Source organism: Zeus faber, assembly GCF_960531495.2.
Source record: "Zeus faber genome assembly, chromosome: 3".
NCBI classification, from domain to species: domain Eukaryota; kingdom Metazoa; phylum Chordata; class Actinopteri; order Zeiformes; family Zeidae; genus Zeus; species Zeus faber.
The window spans coordinates 1,010,322-1,028,943 of record NC_137190.1 but is presented as its reverse complement, the minus strand read 5'-3'; the positions used below and the strand labels follow the sequence as shown (position 1 = coordinate 1,028,943).

The 18,622-nt window shown below is 49.3% G+C and overlaps 1 protein-coding gene across 2 annotated transcripts in view; it reads left to right on the top strand.

Moving 5' to 3' along the window:
* lrrk1 (leucine-rich repeat kinase 1) overlaps positions 1 to 18,622 on the top strand; it is a 58,378-nt gene that overhangs the window by 26,932 nt on the left and 12,824 nt on the right. For both annotated transcript variants that reach the window (XM_079997775.1, XM_079997774.1), the window contains exons 14-30: positions 1,117 to 1,331; positions 1,738 to 1,902; positions 3,723 to 3,895; positions 4,287 to 4,410; positions 4,535 to 4,694; positions 4,770 to 4,948; positions 5,031 to 5,128; positions 5,650 to 5,821; positions 5,901 to 6,070; positions 6,317 to 6,456; positions 8,077 to 8,344; positions 11,362 to 11,531; positions 15,558 to 15,761; positions 15,893 to 16,032; positions 16,281 to 16,418; positions 17,154 to 17,348; positions 17,505 to 17,656. In XM_079997775.1, the coding sequence (XP_079853901.1) occupies positions 1,117 to 1,331; positions 1,738 to 1,902; positions 3,723 to 3,895; positions 4,287 to 4,410; positions 4,535 to 4,694; positions 4,770 to 4,948; positions 5,031 to 5,128; positions 5,650 to 5,821; positions 5,901 to 6,070; positions 6,317 to 6,456; positions 8,077 to 8,344; positions 11,362 to 11,531; positions 15,558 to 15,761; positions 15,893 to 16,032; positions 16,281 to 16,418; positions 17,154 to 17,348; positions 17,505 to 17,656 (2,863 nt within the window). The remainder of the gene's footprint in view (positions 1 to 1,116; positions 1,332 to 1,737; positions 1,903 to 3,722; positions 3,896 to 4,286; positions 4,411 to 4,534; positions 4,695 to 4,769; positions 4,949 to 5,030; positions 5,129 to 5,649; positions 5,822 to 5,900; positions 6,071 to 6,316; positions 6,457 to 8,076; positions 8,345 to 11,361; positions 11,532 to 15,557; positions 15,762 to 15,892; positions 16,033 to 16,280; positions 16,419 to 17,153; positions 17,349 to 17,504; positions 17,657 to 18,622) is intronic.

Genomic DNA, 18,622 nt, shown 5'->3' with positions numbered 1-18,622 from the left:
TGTTGTTGTTGGTGATGGGATCTGGAGATTCTGGGCCAATGATGTTTTTGGTCTGCGAGTCGCGTGAAGCAGAGGAGACGGTGGCATTGAAGTCTGCTAGCACAATAGTGATGTCATGAGGGGGTATCTGCTGGATGACCAGATGTAGTTGATCAAAGAAAGCGTTCTTTGCCTGGTCGTCTGCGACCTCTGTTGGTGCATAGGCAACAGTGACTGTTAACTTGCCGTGTTGGTGGTGGAAACGGGCGGTTAGCAGCCGTTCGCTGACTGGGCCTAACATGGCATGGCATTGCTAGGGCGACACCATATAGCCCTCTGTTATCATTTGAGCCGCTCCAGATGTAGCTGTGGTCTCCCTCTTTCTTCTCACCGCTATCGCGCCAGCGTGATTCGCAAAGTCATGCGATGGAGATGTTGTAACGAGACAGTTCACGAGACAGGAGAGTAGCGTGTCCTGTGCCTCGAAGTGTTTGCACATTCCATGTAGCAACACGGAAGGGATGTCGGAGATTGATTGTTCGTGAGTCAGGGGCGCGCAAGGGTCGATACCAAGGGTCAGTCCGGCTATTTCTGATTGGTTTCGTAACAAGGAGAGGTTCTCTGGAGTAGGTTGTTAGCCCATGCCAGATAGCCAGCTGGGGGAGCTGCCCCCTTTAGGGCCTGCTGGCCTGCCTTGAACCATTCTTCGTCAGGCCCCTCGCCTGAGACCGGTTTGCCATGGGAAACCCTACCAGGAGCACAAGGCTCCAGACAACATAGCTCCCAGGGTCACGGGGACCCCAAAGCATGCCCCGAGGCATGCTTTGGGTGGTGTTGGTGAAATGGTTCCTCTGTATTTAACCATCCTGGCTTGTCCTTCCTCCGGGGGCAGCCTGGAGCAGGGGGCAGCGTTCGACGACCAAAACTGTGGAGCGCTGTGGATTTGCGTGTCATCCTTTTGCAGGGGCCATGCTAATCTTCTCTGTATCTTCCAACATTTTCATATGTGCTGCCAAAGCAAGAACTATTTGTGTAGTATTATTTACTATATTATGTTGTATATTGTTTTCCTCTTATCCTCTGTGAAGCATTTCATTTGAAGTTCTCTATAAATTGACTAAATTCTGCTGTTTCTAGGCCCGGCGTCGGTGATGGGCTTCCTGCGCGCTCGCCTCCGGGGGGCGTTACCGTGCAGGCAGCTGAAGATGCTGCTCATCGGTCCCGCCCGCCAGGGGAAGAGCAGCCTGCTGCAGGCACTGCAGAGCGGGAAGCCCCCTCGCTGCAGCCCCTCGGAGCACAGCGTCTCCACCTCCACCTGGGAGATGGAGAGACCCGACGCACCCAAGAACACGGTGAGCGCCCCTGCATGGCTGCACCGGGTGGTGCAACCCATGAGCTGCAGAGACTTCCTGTTTCCTGAGTCAGAGAAAGATCTATGTTTTTAACCTCAAAGAAAAAACAAGAAAACGGAATCTTCCTGAGTTTCCCCCAGAGCCGAATCAGTGTTAGTTAATAACTTAATTAAGATTAGTTCTTATCTTATCTGAACTCAAATTCCTCTGTAACTGATTATTCTTACTGAACTGTTCTTGTTCCTGAGCCTGGCATCGATTATCAGACATGATCAATATGTCCAGCTTATGAAGGCCAACCTAATAACACTGTAGTAGTGACGTAATAACACTGTAGTACTACTGTAATAACAGTTTAATAACACTGTAGTACTGTCTTGCTAACTAACCAACCTAACCCCGGCAGAAGGAGGGCGTGACCTTCAGCGTGTGGGACGTTGGTGGTCCGGTGGGCATGGCCACAGTGAACCAATGCTTCTTCACGGACCGGGCACTGTACGTGGTGGTGTGGAACCTGGCGGTGGGGGAGGAGGCGGTGGCTGGCCTGCAGAGCTGGCTGCTCAACATCGAGGCAAGATGGCCGCCGGGGGAGCGGGCGGGGGGCAAGTCCATACATATATCTATATATACCGATAAGCCACAACATTAAAACCAGCGACAGGTGAAGTGAATTAAAATGATCATCTACTTCCAATGACACCTGTCAAGGGGTGGGATATATTATTATTATTATTATTATTATTATATATACTGTATATGTTATATATATATATGATATATCGGGATGGTAGCTCAGGAGGTAGAGCTGGTTGTCTAGTAATCTAAACGTTGCTGGTTCGATCCCAGGCTCAACTACCTACTACCCCAAGGCTCATTGATGCACGTGGGGAGTCAGGTCTAGTCCGTCTGGTTCAATGCCACAGAAGAACTACTGCAGCACAAAGTGGTGAAACAGTGAACGTTGCTATGATAGAAAGGTGTAGAACACACAGTGCATGGCAGCTTGCTACGTATGGGAGCTCACAGTGTCCATGCTGACCCCTGTCCACCCCTGAAAGCACCTACAATGGACACGTGAGCGTCACAACTGGGGTTAGTTTAGTTTAGTTTAGTTTAGTTTAGTTTGGTTAGGGTTAGTTTAGTTTAGTTAGGGTTAGTTTAGTTTGGTTAGGGTTAGTTTAGTTTAGTTAGGTTTAGTTTAGTTTGGGCTAGTTTTGTTTAGTTAGGTTTAGTTTAGTTTGGTTAGGGTTAGTTTAGTTTAGTTAGCGTTAGTTTGGTTTCGTTTCCAGTCAACTTGTGGTTTTACAGGAAATGACTCTGTGTTTGCCCACGAAGACGCCGAACGACGACGTGAAACTTGAACGTTTTAGACACAGTCACCCTCAGTCGTGACTTTGACCCGGCTGCTGTAAAGCAGTGAATCAGAACCACCTCCACCTCCTCAGCTTCATCCGTCTGATCAGATTCAGTCTGATCAAATCTTTATTGATTAGATCTGATGTACCAGGAAACAGTCAGTCCAAACAGTCAGTCCAAACAGTCAGTCCAACTAGTCAGTCCAACTAGTCAGTCCAACCAGTCAGTCCAACCAGTCAGTCCAACCAGTCAGTCCAAACAGTCAATCCAACTAGTCAGTTCAAACAGTCAGTACTGGACGTCCAGTCTCTAAATATCACTCATTAAAGTAGAGATTTATTGAAGTAGTAAAGGTTTGTTTGTTGACGTCCTGGACATTTCCAGCCTGGACTCCGTGTCCCGAACGCCTGCTTTCCACAGTTAAATCATTATTTTTGTTGCTTTTTCAGTATTTTCAAGAAATATTTCTGCTTATGCTTTTTGTAAGGAGATTTGCAGTTTTTGCACTTTTAGTTTATTGGAAAAAGGAAAAAGGGTCCGAGCCACAAAATTGCATCTACGATACGCTGCATCTCTTCATGTCGTTCATGTGGTGGGCCAGTTCCCACGGTGACCGGCGCTTGGGAGTCAAACTTCATATTTGTGATGGTGTGCAGGCGGGTTAGTTAAATAAACCAGTTCTTTGATTTTCATGCAGTTAATATCCCTCTAGGCTCAGCTTAACGTTGGGTTTCTATCAATATCCTGAAACATCGTGGGCTCTGGGTTTGAATTGGATGAAGCTGTTGTTTGTTTCAACCTGAAAAGCTCAATGAATCAGCAGGAAAACCCCACAGAGCAGTGGCTCCTGGGAGCGGGCACGGCCCATTCTTTACAATGGGCGGGTCCGCTAAAAACAAGAAGGGGGTGTCAGTCGCTCCGAAGCCAGCCTGCAAAAAAACCAACGCTGATGAAAAGGAGGTTCATGTAGCCTCACTGTGACATCAGACCCCTGTGTGACCTCTGACCATGTGTGAACCCTGTGACATCTCGCAGGCCCGGGCCCCAAACTCGGCCGTGGTGGTCGTGGGGACCCACCTGGACCTGATCGACACCAAGTTCCGCACGGAGCGGGTGGCCACGCTGCGGGCCTACGTCCTGGCCCTCTGCCGGTCCCCGTCCGGGACCCGAGCCAGCGGGTACCCCGACATCACCTGGAAACACCTGCAGTACGTAATTCACACAGTACACACACAGTACACACAGTAAACCACCTGGAGTATACACAGTACACCTCATACCATAACATGAGCTGGCAACGAAGGGGCTTTAAGTTTTAAAGGAGGAAACATATCTCTCAAATAACTGATAATAATAATAAGCTTTTGAGGTCCTGGAAGGTGTGTTTCCCTCCCCTCACAGGAGCTAGGCTAGCTGAACCCCTCTGCAGCCATGTATTGTGCTAACACAGTTAGCATGAAGAACTAAAGGATCGCTTTAAATTTTAGTTTGATATTCTTCATGATACTGTGACTGACACACTTACGTGTGTGTGTGTGTGTGTGTGTGTGTGTGTGTGTGTGTGTGTGTGTGGGTGTGGGTGTGGGTGGGTGCGCGCAGCGAGGTGTCTTGTAAGACCCTGGAGGGTCTGGATGGTCTCAGGAAGCTGCTCTACCAGGTCTCCTGCTCCATGAAGGATGGAGGCAGCAGCTCAGCCTCCGGGAACAAACTACTGGGTCGATTGGTGAGACCCGACCAGGTTCCATCTGCAGAGACACCTGACTGCATCCACACACCTGGAGCAACTGAAGGGAATGAAAACAGACACTTCTCCTTCAAAATAAAAGCTCTTTTTCTGTCTGACCCAGATCCCCCAGAGCTACGTAGCCCTGCAGGAGGCGCTGGTCGCCGAGCGCCAGCAGAGGGAAGCTGCAGATGAGGTGCAGTACCTGACGGAAGAGGAGTTGGACCGGGTGGTGGAGCAGAGCGCAGGAAGTGACATCAGAGACTACGAAGACCTGCAGAGTGGTACGCAGCTTCCTAGCTGAGCCGCTCCGCTCACACGCTGACTCTGTGGTTTAACCAGCTGGTTCCTCTTTGCAGCCGTGAAGTTCCTGCTGGAGACGGGAACGCTGCTGCACTTCCCAGACACCAGCCACGGCCTGTGCACGCTCTACTTCCTGTGCCCCGTGTGGCTGTCCGAGTGCCTGCGTCGCATCGTGCACCTCAAGTCGTCGCACTGGGTGGCGAGGAACGGCGTGATCCAGGCGGAGAACCTCAGGGTGACAGAGCGGCTGGAGCAAACATCTCACTTTGGTTTTCTGCGGTTTGGTGTGATTCTCATGTGCTTGTGTTGGCGTGCAGATGCTGCTGGTGGGGACGGGCTTCACGCAGCGCACGGAGGAGCAGTATTTTCAGTTCCTAGCAAAATTTGAGATCGCTCTGCCAGTGGCCAGCGACAGGTACACACCTCTCCAAACCCTCCTGCAAGTGGGACTGCAACACTGATTTACCCTGAATTCAGTGTGAAGGAAACACACCTGCAGGATGGTGGACTAGTTACCAACCATCTGACAATCACTCTTGGAACCACCAAGTAGGACTCACCTAGCGCTCCCTTGATGCTGCTGAGACCTTTTTCAGAATGCATGCACCCTCCGGGGTGGTGCTCAGCGACATGCTCCATCTATGACGCCTACAACTCATTCCAGTGATTTGCATAAGTGCATTTTGGTTTTTGCATTAGTGGGGAAATGAATGATCATAAAATGATCATTGGCACTGTAGGGACCGAGGTTTGATTGATGATGCTATAGTCATCCACCAGAGTTGTTAGGACAGATCTCCACCACCTGAATCCTGGTGAAGATAGGAGTAGTTTCCTCATCTAAAGCAGAACCAGTTTCTGTCACTCCAAGGTCTTTTGTTGTGGTTTAGACCGACTTCCTGAATAAATCTGCTGCTTTTTCTCTTTGACCTTCAGCTATCTGTTGCCCCACCTTCTTCCTCCCAAACCGGCCATGGACATCCACTGCCTGCGCCAGCGCAGCAGCAACACGCTGCAGCGTCTCTTCAAGATGAGTTTCGTCCCCGCCGGCTTCTGGGAGCGCTTCATCGCCCGGATGCTGATCAGCCTGACGGAGATGGACCTCCAGGTGGGGCGTGGTTGGTGTTTGATGTGGATTCTTTTTTATTCCAGTTCCTGTTTCCAATCCAAACCTCTGTGTTCCATAGACGTTTGAGATGGCGAGGTCCGCCAGGGGCCAGTGCAGCAGGAACTCTGTGGTCTATCGCTTCGCCGGGGCCCAACACGGGAACCGCTGCAGCACCTTCAGGGTCCGACGCAGCCAGACCATCTACTGGAAGGAGGGGCTGCTGGTCACCTTCAGCGGAGGATACCTCAGGTGGGGCCACGGCTCAGGCGGGGCCACGGCTCAGGTGGGGCCGCGGCTCAGGCGGGACCGCGGCTCCGAGGGTCGACCGGTCCGGTTCACCCTGAACCCAGGTGCTGCAGCACGTGGCTGCCCAGGAGGAGTTACTGTACAACATACAACGTGTAGTAGGAGCGTCTGCTGCAGGCGTCTCATTTCCTGTGAGTTGAGCTCTGTTGTTTGCTTTGGAAAAGGACGATGATGGAGCTTGTGTTGCAGCGTGGAGTCGTCTGAACTCAACTGGAAGAAGAGGAAGAGCGGCGGCATCAGGATCCTCTGTCAGTCAGACAGCAGAGACTTCTCAGCCATGGCCTTCATCACCGACCACGTCAACTCCCTGATAGAGCAGTGGTTCCCTGGTCAGTCCACCTGTCTCTCCTTCCCTCTGTCTCTCCTTCCCTCTGTCTCTCCTTCCTGTCTCTCCTTCCCTCTGTCTCTCCTTCCTGTCTCTCCTTCCCTCTGTCTCTCCTTCCCTCTGTCTCTCCTTCCTGTCTCTCCTTCCCTCTGTCTCTCCTTCCCTCTGTCTCTCCTTCCTGTCTCTCCTTCCCTCTGTCTCTCCTTCCTTCTGTCTCTCCTTCCTATCTCTCCTTCCTGTCTCTCCTTCCCTCTGTCTCTCCTTCCTGTCTCTCCTTCCTATCTCTCCTTCCTGTCTCTCCTTCCCTCTCTCTCCTTCCCTCTGTCTCTCCTTCCTGTCTCTCCTTCCCTCCATCTCTCCTTCCCTCTGTCTCTCCTTCCTGTCTCTCCTTCCCTCTGTCTCTCCTTCCTGTCTCTCCTTCCCTCTGTCTCTCCTTCCCTCTGTCTCTCCTTCCCTCTGTCTCTCCTTCCCTCTGTCTCTCCTTCCTGTCTCTCCTTCCCTCTGTCTCTCCTTCCTGTCTCTCCTTCCTTCTGTCTCTCCTTCCTATCTCTCCTTCCTGTCTCTCCTTCCCTCTGTCTCTCCTTCCTGTCTCTCCTTCCTATCTCTCCTTCCTGTCTCTCCTTCCCTCTCTCTCCTTCCCTCCGTCTCTCCTTCCTGTCTCTCCTTCCCTCCATCTCTCCTTCCCTCTGTCTCTCCTTCCCTCCGTCTCTCCTTCCTGTCTCTCCTTCCTATCTCTCCTTCCTGTCTCTCCTTCCTGTCTCTCCTTCCCTCTCTCTCCTTCCCTCTGTCTCTCCTTCCTGTCTCTCCTTCCCTCCATCTCTCCTTCCCTCTGTCTCTCCGTCTCTCCTTCCCTCTGTCTCTCCTTCCTGTCTCTCCTTCCTGTCTCTCCTTCCCTCTGTCTCTCCTTCCTGTCTCTCCTTCCTGTCTCTCCTTCCCTCTGTCTCTCCTTCCTGTCTCTCCTTCCTTCTGTCTCTCCTTCCTATCTCTCCTTCCTGTCTCTCCTTCCCTCTGTCTCTCCTTCCTATCTCTCCTTCCTGTCTCTCCTTCCCTCTCTCTCCTTCCCTCTGTCTCTCCTTCCTGTCTCTCCTTCCCTCCATCTCTCCTTCCCTCTGTCTCTCCTTCCCTCCGTCTCTCCTTCCCTCTGTCTCTCCTTCCTGTCTCTCCTTCCTATCTCTCCTTCCTGTCTCTCCTTCCCTCTCTCTCCTTCCCTCTGTCTCTCCTTCCTGTCTCTCCTTCCCTCCATCTCTCCTTCCCTCTGTCTCTCCTTCCCTCTGTCTCTCCTTCCTGTCTCTCCTTCCTGTCTCTCCTTCCTGTCTCTCCTTCCCTCTGTCTCTCCTTCCCTCCATCTCTCCTTCCCTCTGTCTCTCCTTCCCTCTGTCTCTCCTTCCTGTCTCTCCTTCCTGTCTCTCCTTCCTGTCTCTCCTTCCCTCTGTCTCTCCTTCCTGTCTCTCCTTGCTGTCTCTCCTTCCTGTCCCTCCTTCCCTCCATCTCTCCTTCCTGTCCCTCCTTCCCTCCATCTCTCCTTCCTGTCTCCTTCCTGTCCCTCCTTCCCTCCATCTCTCCTTCCTGTCTCTCCTTCCCTCCATCTCTCCGTCTTGCAACATGGAGGTTTCTCTGCGTTCAGCCCTGACGGCCACAGAGAGTGACGGCAGCCTGCTGATGGAGCAGTTTTCCCCCTGTCCGCTGTGCTCCACGTGGGGCGGGCATCCCGGTGGCGCCCCCTGTGGTGGGCGGCAGGAAGCGGCGGAGGGCGGCATGCACTACTTCAGCATGCAGGACTGCGTGCTGGCTGCGGTGGAGGGCGAGCACATCGTGTGCCCGCGGCACCGCCACGTCCCGGTGCCGCTGCAGGAGCTCGTACCGGAACTGTTCATGACAGACTTCCCCTCACGGTGAGATAACAGTACATTACACCACATTATATTTGTTGTTGTTGAAATGCATTCTGGGATGTCTGGGCTGATGCGTCCTGCGTGGTTAGGGACTAGTGAGAACATCCTGCTATTTGAGGAGTTTGGGAACTGGGAAGAGAATCCAACAGAACTTCTCTGTTGATAACCCGGGTTCCTCTCTCTCTGTCTCTCTCTGTCTCTGTCGCTCTCTCTCCTGCCTACCTACAGTGGGGCAAAAAAGTATTTAGTCAGCCATCAAATTGTGCAAGATCTCCCACTTAAAAAGATGAGAGAGGCTTGTTATTGTCATCATAGGTTTACCTCAACTATGAGAGACAAAATGAGAAAAAACAAATCCAGAAAATCACATTGTCTGATTTTTAAAGAATTTATTTGCAAATTATGGTGGAAAATAAGTATTTGGTCAATACCAAAAGTTCATCTCAATACTTTGTTATATACCCTTTGTTTGCAATGACAGAGATCAAACGTTTTCTGTAAGTCTTCACAAGGTATTCACACACTGTTGCTGGTATTTTGGCCCATTCCTCCATGCAGATCTCCTCTAGAGCAGTGATGTTTTGGGGCTGTCGCTGGGCAACACAGACTTTCAACTCCCTCCAAAGGTTTTCTATGGGGTTGAGATCTGGAGACTGGCTAGGCCACTCCAGGACCTTGAAATGCTTCTTACGAAGCCACTCCTTCGTTGCCCGGGCGGTGTGTTTGGGATCATTGTCATGCTGAAAGACTCAGCCACGTTTCATCTTCAATGCCCTTGCTGATGGAAGGAGGTTTTCACTCAAAATCTCACGATACATGGCCCCATTCATTCTTTCCTTTACACGGATCAGTCGTCCTGGTCCCTTTGCAGAAAAACAGCCCCAAAGCGTGATGTTTCCACCCCCATGCTTCACAGTAGGTATGGTGTTCTTTGGATGCAACTCAGCTTTCTTTCTCCTCCAAACACGACAAGTTGAGTTTTTACCAAAAAGTTCTATTTTAGTTTCATCTGACCATATGATATTCTCCCAATCCTCTTCTGGATCATCCAAATGCTCTCTAGCAAACTTCAGACGGGCCTGGACATGTACTGGCTTAAGCAGGGGGACACGTCTGGCACTGCAGGGTTTGACTCCCTGGCGGCGTAGTGTGTTACTGATGGTAGCCTTTGTTACTTTGGCCCCAGCTCTCTGCAGGTCATTCACTAAGTCCCCCCGGGTGGTTCTGGGATGTTTGCTCACCGTTCTTGTGATCATTTTGACCCCACGGGGTGAGATCTTGCGTGGAGCCCCAGATCGAGGGAGATTATCAGTGGTCTTTTATGTCTTCCATTTTCTAATAATTGCTCCCACAGTTGATTTCTTGACAACAAGCTGCTTACCTATTGCAGATTCAGTCCTCCCAGCCTGGTGCAGGTCTACAATTTTGTTTCTGGTGTCCTTTGACAGCTCTTTGGTCTTGGCCATAGTGGAGTTTGGAGTGTGACTGTTTGAGGTTGTGGACAGGTGTCTTTTATACTGATAACCAGTTCAAACAGGTGCCATTAATACAGGTAACGAGTGGAGGACAGAGGAGCCTCTTAAAGAAAAAGTTACAAGTCTGTGAAAGCCAGAAATCTTGCTTGTTTGTAGGTGACCAAATACTTATTTTAACGAGGAATTTACCAATTAATTCATTAAAAATCCTACAATGTGATTTCCTGGATTCTTTCCCCCCATTCTGTCTCTCATAGTCGAAGTGAACCTATGATGAAAATTACAGGCCTCGTCTTTTTAAGTGGGAGAACTTGCACAATTGGTGGCTGACTAAATACTTTTTTGCCCCACTATCTCTGAAGAGGGATGTCTATATCTGAAAATAAAGGAACCTTAAAAGTAAAAAGAAAGTCTGTCTCTCGCTCTCTCCTTCTCTCTCTGTCTCTCTCCCTCTCTTTCTGTCTCTCTCTCTCGCTCTGTCTCTCCCTCTCTCTCTGTCTCTCCCTCTTTCTCTGTCTCTCCCTCTCTTTCTGTCTCTCTCTGTCTCTCTCTTCCTCGGGGCATTGCTTGTTTTAGCGTCGCTGGCTGTAAAAATGGTTTGGAACAATCTTTCCAAATATTTATCTGAACAGAGAAATGAGGCCGTTTGTCCTGAAGACAAGTGTCATGGAGGCTGCTGACATCATCTAAGACCCGGAGCACACGCAGTCCAGGGCTCTGCTGCAGCACTTTTCCTCCAGCTTGTGTAAACACAGCGTTCCTTCTCCAAAGATTAATGTTAGAACGTCTGTTGGCGTTGGCGGCCGAGCTGCGTTGATCTGAGACTGAAACGTCCTGGCTTTCAACACGGCCATTTTAGGGTCCAAAATCCGGACTGACCTCTGTGCAGAGGATGCGCTGGAATCTTCACATCAGTTAAAAAGTGTCACAATATAAATAAAATCAATCACAACATAATGAAATAGAATAACACAAGAAACCACAGAACAATGAATAACAACACAACAGTAAATGGCAGAACAAGCAACTGCAGCTTGTGACCAACGGAGGAGCTGAGGAGGAGAGACATGATGATGTTCCCTCTGACGGGTGTGTCTGTCTGTCTGTCTGTCTGTCTGTCTGTGTGTCTTTCTGTCTGTTTGTGTGTGTCTGTTTGTGTCTGTCTGGGTGTCTTTCTCTCTGTCTGTCTGTGTGTCTGTCTGTCTGTGTCTGTCTGTGTGTCTGTCTGTCTGTCTGCCTGTGTCTGTCTGTGTCTTTCTCTCTGTCTGTCTGTCTGTCTGTCTGTCTGTCTGTGTCTGTCCGTCTGTGTCTGTCTGTCTGTGTGTGTGTGTCTTTCTGTCTGTCTGTCTGTCTGTTTGTGTCTGTCTGTCTTTGTCTTTCTCTCTGTCTGTCTGTGTCTGTCTGTCTGTGTCTGTCTGTCCGTCCGTCCATCTGTCTGTCTGTCTCTCTGTGTCTGTCTGTGTCTGTTTGTGTCTGTCTGTCCGTGTCTGTCTGTCCGTCTGTCTGTGTCTGTCTGTGTGTGTCTGTCTGTCTGTGTCTCAGCCTCTTCTTGCAGAAGGCCCAGCTGGAGCTCTGTGAGGAGCAGCAGTGCATTCTGGGTCAGGGCGGCAGCGGTGCAGTCATCTACCGAGCTCGGTACCAGGAGCAGCCGGTGGCCGTCAAGCGCTTCTACTTCAGGAAGAGCGGGCAGCGTAACGCAGGCAGCGGCACGGGTACCACCCGAAAAGTCATGTTCACAACAGATATGATATCATATTCATGTTTTATATTCATAATATTATTACAACTAAATCCCAATATCTTTAAGATTAACGTTGTTTTCATATTGTGATATGAGACCAGTACATACATTCTCATACAAAGGTCGTGGCACAGTAGAGGTCAGTAGTGGTCAGTTGTCTGTAGAGGTCAGTAGTGGTCAGTTGTCTGTAGTAGTCAGTAGAGGTCAGTAGTGGTCAGTGGTCTGTAGAGAGCAGTAGTGGTCAATGGTCTGTAGAGATCAGTAGTGGTCAGTAGAGGTCAGCAGTGGTCTGTAGAGGTCAGTAGTGGTCAGTTGTCTGTAGAGGTCAGTGGTCAGTAGTGGTCAGTGGTCTGTAGAGGTCAGTGGAAGTCAGTGGTAAGTAGAGGTCAGTAGAGGTCAGTGGTCTATAGAGGTCAGTCTCTCAATGGGTCTGTCTGTCTGTGTCTGTCTGTCTGTCAGTGGTCAGTGGTAAGTAGAGGTCAGTAGTGGCCAGTAGAGGTCAGCAGTGGTCATCTCAAGGTGAGATGAGACCCTGTCTGGAGGAATGAAGTCCTGGATTCTGCTGGAGACCAAGTCATGACAACACCCACACACACAGACAGACACACACACACAGCCTTCCACTGTATTTGTCACATACTTACACTACTCACAAAAAGTTCGGGATATTTGATTTTCGGGTGAAATTTATGGAAAATGTAACAAGTTGACGCTCCAGTGATATGATGAAAGTAGAGCATTTAACAAAGAAAGAAAGAAGAAAGAGTCTTTATTCATCACGCAACACACCACACTACAACACATGCTTGCACACACACACACATGCACATGCTTTGATAGTGCCGGCGAAATGGATTCTGGCTTGTCCTTCCTCCGGGGGCACAACCAGGAGCAGTGGGCAGCATACGTGGACGCGCCCGGAGACGAGTGTCCATCGCTGGTCAGACGATGATGGGTGCATGTTTTTGGTGGGGGTCCTTACTGACGTGAGGTGGAGGAAACCCCATGTGAGCACGGGGAGAACATGCAAACTCCACACAGAAAGGCTCCTGTTTGGGAGATAACCCACCGGAGCACGGTGCCAACAGCGCCCCAGGCGGGAATCGAACCCAGGACCTTCTTGCTGTGAGGCAGCAGTGCAATGCACTGCGCCACCGTGCCACACATTTAAGTAGAAGATACAATGGTGATTTCCTCATCTCAAACAATTTATTGAGACAAAAGCCAACAACAGTGGTGGGTTTACCACAACAACAAATGTCAACGTCTCAATAACTTGTCATGTGGCCTTGAGCATCAGTTACAGCTTGACAAGGACGTCTCATGCTGTTCACAAGTCGACTTCTTGTCTGCTGAGGCCTGGCCCCCCACTCTTCTTGAAGGGGGCCCTCAGGTCATTGAGGTTCTGGGGTACAGAGTTAGGAGCCTCTACACGGCCACTCAGCTGATCCCATAGGTTTTCTATGGGATTCAGGTCTGGAGAAAGTGCAGGCCACTCCATTTGAGGTGCCCCAGTCTCCAGCAGCCGTTCCCTAATGATGCCACCTCCATGAGCTGGAGCATTGTCGTCCATGAAGATGAAATGAGGCCTGTGTTGTTCATGCAGGGGCACAATGACTGGATGAATGATGTCATTCAGGTAGTATGGGCTTGTCACTGTACCATTCACAAAGTGTAGGGCAGTTCTGTATTGACCAGACACACCTGCCCACACTGTAACACCACCACCACCACCAAAGGCTCGTCTGGTGACAACAGTGGCTGATGCGTAGCGCTCTGCTTGACGTCTCCATCATTTCTGCTCAATGTGAATCGACTTTCATCAGAGAACAGCACTGAGGCCCCTGGTCCCTCGTCCAGCGTCAATGCTCCCTGGCCCCTACAAGACCATGATGCATGTGCCTGGTGGTGTGGTCAGGTAGCCCTGCAGGTCGTCTAGCACGCAGACCACGCTGATGTCAACGGTTTTGAATGGTCTGACGTGACACTTGGTGCCTCTCACCTCCCTTAAATGTGCCTGGAGTTGAGTGGCATCATCATGCGGTTCCTCAGGGCACTGTTCACAATGAAGCGCTCATCAGTGTGGGATGTGGCCAAAGGACGTCCACTTCTATGTCTTTCTGTGACTTCCAGTCTCTGTATCTCTGTTGCAACCTGCTGATGACACTCTGTGACACTCTAAGCTCAGTGGCCACTTCCCTCTGACAACATCCTGTTTGAAGCCTTGCAAGGCGAGGTGCTGTTGATCAGTTGTTGGTGTGGTCTTGGTCTCATGATGTCAACATGTGAACAGCATGATGAAGAGGACTGTTTCAATACCAACTGTAATTGAACCAGGAGATGTATTGGTGGATTCATGGATCAAACACCTGTTGTGAATTTTTCCGTTCAGCTTCTTGTTAGAGAACAGCAAGTTGTGCAAAAAGTAAAGAAACATTGAACAGTTGGACATGTGCATTCAAAAGTTTAGAGAAGGTCAAATTAAGTTCACCTGTAAAGGTTATAGTGCATTTTAGCTTCATCCTGAAATTTCACCCGAAAGCCCAATATCCCGAACTTTTTGTGCGTAGTGTATACACACTGACCACATATACATATTTCACATGTATCACCTACATGTTTCACATGTATGTATGTGACAAATAAACCTCTTGAATCGGAATTTTAACCAGACTCATCAACTATAAATTACATATGATACCCCGATGATAACCAGATGATAACAGATAACTGATAAGTGATGATAATCAGATGATAACTGATGATAACTGATGATAGCAGATGATAACTGATGATAACAGATGATAACCAGATGACAACCAGATGACAACCAGATGATAACAGATGATTACAGATGATAACAGATGATAACCAGATGACAACCAGATGACAACCAGATGACAACCAGATGACAACCAGATGATAACCAGATGACAACCAGATGACAACCAGATGATAACCAGATGACAACAGATGATAACAGATGACAAACATGATAAACAGATGATAAACAGATGATAAACAGGCTGAACAACTTAAAAGGAAAAACACAAAACTCCTCCAAACTGTTGTTCAGACAGAAGCAGCTTCTTCTCTTTCAGCGTCTCAAGGATTCTGTCCTGATCCAGTTCAAGTTTCTTCTGTTTGTTTTACAGCTTGCACGTACAAAGCAAGCTCACTGCATCCAACTGCATCCAACTGCATCCAAATGCATCCGACTGTATCCGACTGCATCCGACTGTATCCGACTGTATCCAACTGTATCCAACTGCATCCAACTGCATCCAACTGCATCTAGCTGCATATAACTGCATCCAACTGTATCCAACTGCATCCAACTGCATCCAGCTGCATATAACTGCATCCAACTGCATCTTCTGCATCCAACTGCATCTAACTGCATCCTATTGCATCCCACTGCATGATACTGCATCCTACTGCATCCAACTGCATCCAACTGTATCCAACTGCATCCAACTGCATCTAACTACATCCAACTGCATCCTACTGCATCCAACTGCATCTAACTGCATTCAACTGCATCTAACTGCATCCTATTGCATCCCACTGCATCCTACTGCATCCAACTGTATCCTGCTGCATCCAGCTGCCTCCAACTGCATCCAACTGCATCCAAGTGCATCTTGACTTTTAGAACTGTGAGAACCATGTGACCCCTTATTCCACAGACACAGTATGAGTGGGTGGAACAACATCAAAACAAATTCATAGCTCATAACAAATCTGATTTGACGTGATGTATCAATACCAAGAAATAGATGTGCGTCGGGTCGCAGGCCTCCAATCCAAAACTAGAATCCACACTACACTACACATTACAATATGAAGTCTCAGGGAACTTAGGGACTCCACTTGGCCTCTGACTTGGAGTTCCTGGTTTGTTTTGATCATGTTGTGATGGACTAGCGCTCACGCTAGTGGTGGGAAATCCAGACTCCAGCTTCCAATCGACAGTTTGTGTGGTTTTCCACTGCAGACACCATGCTGAGACACCTCCACTCCCAGGATGCCTGCAAGAGCTTCTCGGATTTCCGCCAGGAGGCCGGCATGCTGCGCTCGCTGCAGCACCCGTGCATCGTGGCTCTGGTGGGGATCAGCATCCACCCGCTGGGCTTCGCCCTCCAGCTGGCGCCGCTGGGCAGCCTCAACACCGTGCTGGAGGAGAGGCTGCGAGATGAAGGTCCGCTGCTCTGATGGAGGTCTGCAGGATGATGGAGCTTCAAATTCTCCTCAGTTAATGTGTGTGTGTGTGTGTGTGTGTGTGTGTGTGTGTGTGTGTGTGTGTGTGTGTGTGTGTGTGTGTGTGTGCAGGCTCCAGATTCCTCCCCCTGGGTCACATGCTCACCTTCAAAGCAGCCTATCAGATCGCAGCAGGTCTGGCGTACCTGCACAGGAAGAACATCATCTTCTGCGATCTGAAGTCGGACAACATCCTGGTCTGGTCCCTGGAGGTGTGTGTGTGTGTGTGTGTGTGTGTGTGTGTGTGTGTGTGTGTGCGTGTGCGTGTGCGCGTGTGTGTGTGTGTGCGTGTGTGTGTGCGTGTGCGTGTGTGAGTGTTTGATGGAAGTCCATGGAAACAAACTCAACCTGCTACAAAACAAACAACATAAAGCGTTCCTGCTCGCTCAGTGCTGCCACCCGTGGCCACGGCTCTTTTTGCCTTCCCTAGTGTGTGTTTTATTAATCTGTCTCCTCTCAGACGCAGGACACGGTCAACATCAAACTGTCGGACTACGGTATTTCCCGGCAGTCGTTCCACGAGGGGGCGCTGGGTGTGGAGGGCACGCCGGGCTACCAGGCCCCCGAGATCCGACCCGGCATCGTGTACGATGAGAAGGTAGCGATCCGTCATGTGGTTACATCAGGAATAGTCGCTGTGAGTGAGGAGGATCCTGCAGAGATGATTCCCAAGCTGCTGCCAGCACCAGTGTTGTGACTTTCTTTTAACATTGAGAAGTGATGTCAAATCGTTTGGAATTCAGAATTATTCAGCATCATGTGTCCGCTCCTCCGCCCTGCTCCGACCCGGACGGGACCCAGCTCCGTGTCTGATTGTGGATGCGACAGCATCACTCTGCTGTTGAGCCTCAGATACGAGAGGAGCTGCCTCCCCCCTCCCTGTCTCTCTCTCCCTGTGCCTCTCTCTCTCTGCATCGGTCACCGTTTCTGGTGTGATCCACCGTGTCGCCGTGACGTCAGCATTCTCGTCTCTGGAAACTGGGATCCGCCCCCAAATTCCGACTAAAACGGTCGTTCCTTTGTTCTTCTCCAATCGCAGAGTGGACTAGATGTAAACTTCTGTCACCATTTAAATTCCATATTTACTTGCACAGGTGAGTTGTAAACACAGTGTTCAATTTTGTGTCGGTGTCTTTATATAAAAGAATCATGTGACGTCATCCAAGATGAGCGTGGCTCTGAAGGCAGGAAGCATCTCAGGCTGTGCTCATTGCTCCGTTCCCTCCGTCTCCCTCTTTAGCGTCTCAGATCTTTTCGATCAGCTCTGGATCCGGCCCGGTGAGAACCCGGTTCCGTCTGCATGTCGGTCTGATCCCCTTTCCTCCCGCTGCAGGTGGACGTCTTCTCCTTCGGCATGGTTCTGTACGAGCTGCTGTCGGGCCGCCGACCGGCGCTTGGCCACCACCAGCTCCAGGTCGCCAAGAAACTGTCCAAGGGGGTCCGCCCGGCGCTGGCCCCCACAGAGGAGGTCCAGTTCCAGCAGCTGCAGGTTCTGATGGCCGACTGCTGGGACACCAAACCCGAAAAGGTACCCGACCTTCCGGAGCTGCACAGCGCCCCCTCCGGTGGGTGACGCCCCAACGCATGAAGAAGTACAAAGTGATGAAGTTTATCTTCATCCTTAAAATCAGACGCAGCAAAGTGGAGCATCACACCCACACCCTGTCTGTCTCTCTCTCTCTAGCGGCCTGCCACCCAACAGTGTGTGAGACAGATGCAGGATCCCTCCTTCCCCTGTCTGCGATTCGTCCTTCCCTGCGGCCGTCAGTCGCAGCTCTGCCTGTCCCCGCTGCAGTGCTGCAGCGCCATCTTCTGGGACGGAGCCGGCGCCGACAGGTTCGATTCCCTTTGGTTAAGTCAAACGCTGGTTCTGGCTTGAATTGCTGTAGTTTGTTTGACTACTATACTATACTAACTCTACCACTATACTACTACTATACTATACTCACTCTACTACTATACTATACTAACTCTACCACTATACTACTACTATACTATACTCACTCTACTACTATACTATACTAACTCTACCACTATACTACTACTATACTATACTCACTCTACTACTATACTATACTATACTAACTCTACCACTATACTGCTACTATACTATAGTCACTCTACTACTATACTTACTCTACCACTATACAACTACTATACTATACTCACTCTACTACTATACTATACTAACTCTACTACTATACTACTACTATACTATACTCACTCTACTACTATACTAACTCTACCACTATACTACTACTATACTATACTCACTCTACTACTATATTATACTAACTCTACTACCAAACTATACTAACTCTACGACTATACTATACTAACTCTACTACTACGATACTTTACTAAGTCTACCACTATACTACTACTATACGATACTAACTCTACTACTATGCTTTACTCACTCTACTACTATACTAACTCTACCACTATACTACTACTATACTATACTCACTCTACTACTATACTAACTCCACTACCAAACTATACTAACTCTACTACTATACCATACTAACTCTACCACTATACTACTACTATACTATACTAACTCTACTACTATACTTTACTTACTCTACCACTATACTACTACTATACTATACTAACTCTATGACTATACTTTACTCCCTCTACTACTATAATATACTAACTCTACCACTATACTACTACTATACTATACTAACTCTATGACTATACTTTACTCCCTCTACTACTATAATATACTAACTCTACCACTATACTACTACTATACTATACTCACTCTACTACTATACTAACTCCACTACCAAA